At 30.3% G+C, this 8,230-nt stretch overlaps 1 protein-coding gene across 2 annotated transcripts in view; it reads right to left on the bottom strand.

Moving 5' to 3' along the window:
- The window catches only part of LOC106468542 (ribonucleoprotein PTB-binding 1-like), a 24,938-nt gene extending 17,610 nt beyond the window's left edge, over positions 1-7,328 (bottom strand). For both annotated transcript variants that reach the window (XM_013928973.2, XM_022396878.1), the window contains exons 1-3: positions 7,085-7,328; positions 6,648-6,714; positions 1,453-1,677 (exon numbers count right to left, since the gene is read on the bottom strand). In XM_013928973.2, the coding sequence (XP_013784427.1) occupies positions 1,453-1,677; positions 6,648-6,714; positions 7,085-7,327 (535 nt within the window). In that variant the 5' untranslated portion in view covers position 7,328. The remainder of the gene's footprint in view (positions 1-1,452; positions 1,678-6,647; positions 6,715-7,084) is intronic.
- Between the last annotated feature and the right edge of the window lie 902 nt (positions 7,329-8,230).

The raw sequence follows: 8,230 nt of genomic DNA, 5'->3' as shown, positions 1-8,230 counted from the left end.
AAATTATGAAATTTCACAAGCGAAATTTTTATAATGCCCAAATAATTATCAAACGTTTCTTAAGAAAAAACTTTATATTTTATCTGTTATTTTCAGTAATTAATCTCTGTACAGGTTCTGTAAATTTGCCCGATCTCGCAACCATCATAAAAAAATTAGGAAATAAACATAAATTATGCATCTTTCATTCTAGAATGAACACAAATTATAACATGAAAACATAAATGTTTATACGAAAAAGCTTAAATCTCATAAGATTATACATTTATATATATTTATTATTTTTATTATACTGACCTTTCACCCGTGCCTGGCTAACAATACAGAAGTTACAATGACACGACTCACGTGCACTCATTTTACCGTATTAAATAACATATAGGTGACCTCTGGTCTGTACAAAGTAACTTGTCTTGGTTGTGTTTTAGTCAACTAGTATTTTGTAAAATACAGTCACATTTCAATTATTATACATTATATATGTATATAGATTATTACTATTTTGAAACAAGTTCTTAGTTATTTTTCCTAAAACATAAAACAGCAAATAAAGAAGTAAAGCAAACAATTATATCTTCTAGTTATGACATTTGTGCTCAGTTGCTGCTTGACATAAGTTGCTAAGCCTTTCAAAATTTTGCATGTGGGGGATATGAAAGAAAATATTTTTTTTAGGTTTTATATATATCCATTTGAATAACTAAAAAATCATAAATTACTACATCAATACCATAGAATTCAACTATAATTTATCAAGCTTAGTAACTAAGATGTATTTTACTCTAAAAAAATATGAAATTTTGAGCAGACTAAATACACAACCTACTTCATTGAAATCTTAATTTAAAAGAAAGAAATGAAGCTAGGTAAGTTAGAAAGGCTTAGAAAACCACTATGGGGAAATTCTGAGCTTCTGATAGGTTATTCATGTCAAGTAAGTGTTTATAAGGGAGCGTTTCTAAAAATGGAAGGAGGTGAGCAGGATGCCACTATGTTTGACTTATTATGTGAGCAATATTTTAGCAAATTGAAAAGATAAGACCTTATTTTATATTCTAGCTTGTCAATATCTGTAATTTGAGTTTCTAATTCGTATGAAACTATAGACTTGGTATTTTGACTTCACAAACATCTAATTTCAACCAGTGTTGGATTCAACATACCATGTGACACACAAAAAAATCAATGTTTATCTGTGTTTTTTTTAATATTCACTTTTAAATTAACAAATTGAGTAATGTATAGTTCTAAACTTTGAATTATAATCTACAGTTTGATACAAAACTTATTGACACAAATTCATGAAATAGTAGTTCAATAAAATTTTGAATGAGAGTCAACAAACGAGATGACACGGCCTTTCACCCGTGACCCATATAGAAAGGGTTAAAAGGAATATGTATTGGATTTATGCCAATAATTAAAAAAAAACAAGAAACAAATGTCACCTACCTGTTTCATGGTCGTAAACAAGAAAGCTTCTCTCAACAGGCCCAAATTTTTCAACTAATTGATTAAAATCTTTTTCTCCAAAAGTGAGTGGAAGGTTGGACACACAAAGAAAATTTTCGGCATTTGAAAACTGGACAACAACTTTCTTTCCTTTCAGCAGAGTTGGTACTTCTGTTGTACAAATTAATGGATCAAACGTTTCTGGCTTCTCAAGAATGACTTTGGCTATGGAAATTATTTAAATACATCAGTAAACTAATAAAATAATAATAATAAAAAACTAATAATAGTACAATTATGTACTGATAGTTATTAACAGTATTAATTAATATCAGGTCGTAGAGCTATATAAATCTATAGACTGTGAAATAGCTCAATATTGATTAAATATACAATTATGGGTTGGAAGTACATAAAACGAAGCAGATTCAACCTCTGTGACAAGCCATAGGCTAGTGATCTAAACATATGATGAAAGCTTTTTTATGACATAGACTAGTGATCTAAACATATGATGAAAGTTTTTATGCCATAGGCTAGTGATCTAAACATATGATGAAAGCTTTTTTTATGACATAGGCTAGTGATCTAAACGTACGATGAAAGTTTTTTTTATGACATAGGCTAGTGATCTAAACATATGATGAAAGCTTTTTTATGACATTTTCAAAAGTACAAACCAATGTGGCTTCCAGTTCATTGGAGATTCGCAGAGAAATCAAGAAAAAATTATAAAACCTTATGTGAATGATACGTTGCCAAGACGTTTGTGAAAAACTTCTGCTGCACAAATAGCCGTTTGTTTTTAAAGATTGCAAAAAACTCACTTTACAATTTAATACTACATTTCAATTATAATGTTGCATTGTTATAAGAAATAATTGTTTTTTTTTTGGAGAACAACATGAGGTAGGCTTAGTGAAATTCTGTATTTGACCATATAAAGTCTTGTTTGCCTACATATCTGCTGTCTTTTACTGTTAGGCTGTGTTTGAATTAGGTCTTATTGACACAATTATCTTTTTGAGTTGAAAAAGAAAATCACCAAAAAGAAATGGATATATAAATATATATGAATATAAAACGGGTTTAAAACTTAATGCATATGTTAAGCTTTGCGGTTAATAATGAAAAAATCAGCTTCTTTATAAATCCAGGGAAGGGTAAAAAAGTTATTTGTATTGTATGCTAGTGATTGTAAGCACATTGTATGCAATGTTTTTTTGAATCAAAAGAAAGTTAAAACTTACAGTTTTATAGTTTGAAAACTTCATACAAAGTTTTAAAAGAATGTGGAAAGACATCATTAAGTGAAATCTACAACAAAGGATTTTTTAATCGTTTCTTAAAAAAAAACAAAAAAACATCACAATGAAATCGTTTTGATTGTTTTAAAGCTATGAATTCATATAAATATAAAGACAAGATATTTTTATTTGCAGAGGCTACATAATCTATAGGAAGATTTGGTTAAAATAGAAATAAGGAAATCCAAAAGGTGTATGAGAAACAGCTGGTTAAAGTTGATCACTATTTCACCTAGCAATTTTTTTTTGCAGTGCAATAAAACAAACCATATAATAAGTGTGTTCAATTAATGCACCTGGGTATTTTAGAATTAAGTGATGGAGATTGTATGGAGCAAACAATGAGTGAGAGATATTTCTTGAAATAATTCAAGGTGTTATTCTATTCCAACTGGTGAGAAAAACAACTGGGAGGGAGACATTTAGGATATTAGAGTTGATTACTAAGAGCAATAATTACATTGATTAGTTATACATAAACTAATTAATCTAAATCATTAAATCTATACATATGTCCCCAAAATAATCTAATAATTGAAACTAGTGACCCTGATTATTCTAGTAATTGATTAATCAAAATTGCAGTGAAATCAACAGTCATGAAAATAATCAACTAAGCAAATCTAGTGTGTCTGATTATTTCAACTATCCAAGTAATTAAAGCATTTTCTTCATAATGTTGTCAAACACAGAGCTACATAATAAGCAACTCTGTACAGCTGTTAACTTGTTACCCAAATAAAGGAAAGGGTGCAGACTTGGTGTACTTAGTATTTTCAAAAAAAAAGCTTTTAATACGGTGCCACACAAAAGATTAGCTAAGAAAATCATACGTTAGAGGGTGGGGAAAGATTAATTACCTGCACTGCAATGTTCCCTCTAATTTTTTCAATCCATGTGCGGAATGAATTTTTTCACATGCACCAGTATTAAGGCAATGTCCAGATATGCGCTAATTTTCTTTAGGGATATTTTCAGACCATCGACCCTACTGGATCATTAGGCCACTTTGCAATGTTACCAGTCAGTTATTTGGACTTTTAGGCCTATCGACTGCCAGGGTCATTAAGACCGTCAACGTTTTGAGATTCCTCACCATTACTGAGGAAGTGCATGGCACTTGACTTAGAGGGAACACTGCTGCAGGGTGGTTGAATGGAAAAAAGCAAAAGGATGTTATTAATAGAGTCCAGTCACACTGGACCTTCATTACTATTGGGGTAGCTTGCTTAGGCCTTTACTCTTTCTTATTAACATTATCAAAATGGGCATAATTATAAGTTAGTTGATGACATTTAATTCTGGAATATTTCTGAGAGCACTGAAGATGTTGAGGTAAACAGAATGCCTTGGATCAGTTGGTAACTTGGACAAATACTTGACAAATGGCTTTTAGTTATAACAGTACAAGGTAATTAGCATTTGAAATAAGGATGGAAATTCAGGTCATCCAGCAGGAAAGCAAAATAGGCAATTCTGGTTACCCACCTAAAATTTTGATTCCCTAAAAAATGACAATTAATCTGTGACACATTTAAAGGAGAATATCTGAATTATGTTTTAATAATTATCCACGTATTGTGACCAATACTAAACAAAAACTTTTAGTTTATTTACATATAACGAACAAATTAAAACAATCTCAGCTGTTTGCTGGTCATCCCTTGACACAAAATACGCTTCGCTGAACCATTCTGTTTATATTGAGCAAAACATCAAAGCTACTAGTTTAGAAAACAAAAGACAACACATATATACTAAGTAGATACACTAGTAAAATAAAAGTTTATTATAGTACATAAACTTCCACTCAATGTTCAGATTACTATCTGTAATATTAGTTTTGTAGATGCTGAAGACTGAATGTTGTCACTTCTGTGGTTTTACTGTTCATCATCACTAGTTTTAGTTTCTTGATTGCCATAGTCACTGATTCTTACACCTTATCTGTTGTTGAAACTATATACTGTCAATATATAAACTCTATAAAATATTACAAGTAACTATCACTATCATAGAAGAAAGTGTAAAAAAGAGGTTTTCCCTTCCCATTACTGGGCAACATTTTAAAATGTTTCATAAATGGAGTAAGTTATAATATGTCCAAACTGACAGTCTCCTACTTACAAGTAAACACGTGCTGAGAAATAAAATCAAAAGTATTTTGACATCAAACTATCCATATATTTCAAGATAATAGATAGATTTAATAAACTTTGATGCTCCTACATTTTTTATTAATACATTTGTTTCCAATGCAGACAAGAATAACTTTGTCACATATAAATTTCACCAGCAAACAAGATGCAAGAACCTAAGAGACTGGCAAACAAAAACCAATATTAAACTCTGGCTCTTTATTATTAAAAACTGTTTAGCATTATAAAAAAAAAAAAAATGTAATGGTTATGGTAACTCATGATCAATACGACAGTTCTGGCACAAAAATCAGGACTGTTTACCTGTCAAAAATAGGTTGCCCAGCCTTGATTGGATGTTTTGGTTGGCCAAGACAAATTTTGGTTCTCGGGCAACAGGAACATCATTTCCAATGCTAGCAATGCATTTGGGTTATCATAATTTGGATCACACCAAATTAACAGAGTGAGTGAAGAAAAAGATCTTAACATAACGGTGGATAACTCACTGATGCAGTGCTTTGTTGTTAATAGTAAAGCTAATAGAATTTTAGGGTGTATTTAAACACATATGGATTACAAGTCAAAACAGGTAATTCTCATTATATATAAAAATCATTATTTAGGCTTCTCTAGGAAATTTTGACTTACTAAAAAGGGCTGAGAAGAGAGCTGCTTGAATAATCCTAGGGATAGAAGGGTTATCTTATAAGGACAGGTTAAGATCTCTCAACTTATTTTATCTTGAAAAAAAAAAGTGTAATCTTAGTAAAACTCACTAGATTGTATTGGTGGAGAGGGGATTGTTGGAACTTAGATATCTGGTTTCTTCATGCTACATTCTATAGATATTAGAACGTGAAAACACAAGTTCAATATTTTAAAAAGAAAGGCTCTAGTTAAGACACTTTTACTTTTCATAGGGTGACTGAATTACAGAATGAGATGATAGACAGTAGTAGTGGCCAGCCTTACAGAAGTTTAAGTGGAAAATTGATGATTTTCTGAAAAGCATAATGTGGGTAGCCAGGGTCAGCTTTGAAAGACCAGCTGGTTCCATGTTGTCCACAGAATATGTTATGAAAATATAGCATCAATTAGACAACTCTTCGTTGCCTTTAGTAAACTATAAAATAGACTATTTCATTTTTATTTATAAAAACATTTTAATCTTGTAAAAATAAAAAACAATAACGTACACACAACCACGATATTTCTAAGTCCCTCTCTTACAACGTTTTATTTTAAAGTAATGTTTTTTTTTCAATAGCCATCTTTTTCTTTTGTTACAAAAATTTGTTAAGCTGTTATTAACCTAAAAAAACAACAAAAAAACGAGGAACTGATGATGTTATAGCATCATAAGTGCATATTTTGTTGATCCTTAAAAGCAAAACTTTAGAAAAACATTTTTGCCTCACCCTATGTATAAGAGATTGAAAAACACTACCTTAACTGTAAGATGTCTGTACATAAGGAACATTTTGGGGGATCATATTATTTTACTTTTTTTCTGCTTAGACATATGAAATAGTATGTTTAAAACTTGTATTCATTTGAAATTTAATGTTCTTTTATAGGAAAATGTCATGGGTCAAACTTACCTCAAAAAATTAAATAAAAAATTCTGTAACAAATTTTTATCTTTACATACATGCAAACATACACACAGGATTATGAAGTGAAACATGTTCATATTACATCAAACACTCAAGTAATAAGCTAGTTTTATCTGAATGTGCTGAATTACCTGAAGCTGTGGCTTTATTGATTTCCACATCTTTAATATCCAGAAAAAATAAAAAGTCCCGAATATCCTGAAAAAAATAATAAACATCCATGTTATTTATTAAAACAAGATTTCATATAAATTGTAAAATCTAAATCACCCCACCAAAGCAAAGGCCACTTTACAGTTTAACCACAGTATATTAGTGTATCATGACTCATTCTATCATATATGACATTTAACTTTTTCGTTAGGCTTAGGTTTATCTCTTTTGTGTGTGTGAAATTAGTGATAGTAGACATAGTCTCCAGCCATTAATAGTAAACACAAGCACCGTTTGATTCTATAACTTGATACTTCTTTATCAAACACTACACAATTATCAAAATGCTGCATAATTATGTTTGTACATCATGAGTAGGATTGATCTACGCATGACGAACTTAAGAAATGTCTACCTTTTCTTCTATGACATCAGACAAATGCGTGATTTGAACAAAACGGCCGTTGTGAAAGAGTCGCATAGACTTTTTCCATTGACTTTCATCTTCCGACATAGATACACTTTCATCTGTTAATTCATTATTTTCCTGCTTTTCTTTAGTGCTACAAACATCTTCTTCAGTATTTTTCGATGTCATTTCAGCGTCGTCATTAGTTGCTACTTCAGATTCACCCTCCATCGCTAATTTGTCCGCCATTACATTTGATAAAACTCAATAGTCAACTTTAAACCTCACTAGAGGACGCTCGCTGGCTAATATCGTCCCCTAGCAATTGAAAGTAATTTTTATTCTTTGCTTTCTCTCTATTTCCTTTAGTCTTAAAACTTTCCATCATGAGCACGACTAATAAAGTATGTCTTAAAAGATTAACTTGAGCATATATTAACTCAGGGACTGATTGATAATTGAGCCAGGAAAATGTTTGCTACCGATGTATCAAAATTAAAGATTTAATTTAATTAGCGATTAATAAATATATATAGTTCTGTACGCAATAGTCGCATTATTAGTTACTAAAACTATCTATATCAAATATACAATAATTAGAAAAAAAGAAACATCGTACGTACTAATAACGATTTTAAAGTCAGATTACACCGTTTATTCATAATGATTTTATTACAAATTGATTTAAACACCAACAAAACATAACAATAAAATATTAAAAATATATATATTTACAAAATATGCTTTAATAATTCAACAAAAACCTTTCTCGTTAAGAAAAACGTCAAAATAGTAAATTATTTCAACATAAACTTATAAAAAGTATTCAGATATTTTCTGCTCATGTGAGTATAAGAACAAAGCGAAAAAACAAAAACATTATCTGAGTGGTTTAATTCAATTGTTTGAAGCTTATTTAACTATTAAACAATTAATTATGCATTTAGAAATAAATACTGCACCTAAGGTTATTCCAAGGAAAAAGAAAAGGTGAGTGTTCGTTTTAAAATCTCGATCCCACGTAAAATTATTCATATCTATATAACCGTTTATTCATGATTTCAGAAAAACAGTTTGCCCCCGAAAAAGGAAGGTTTGTTTGTTTTTAATTATGCACTACACAAGGGCTATCTGTGCTCTGCCCACCACGGG

The sequence above is a fragment of the Limulus polyphemus genome, unplaced genomic scaffold (genome assembly GCF_000517525.1).
Source record: "Limulus polyphemus unplaced genomic scaffold, Limulus_polyphemus-2.1.2 Scaffold3049, whole genome shotgun sequence".
In the NCBI taxonomy this organism is placed as follows: Eukaryota; Metazoa; Arthropoda; class Merostomata; order Xiphosura; family Limulidae; genus Limulus; species Limulus polyphemus.
The sequence above is the reverse complement of the archived record's forward strand: the minus strand, read 5'-3'. Positions and strand labels throughout refer to the sequence as shown.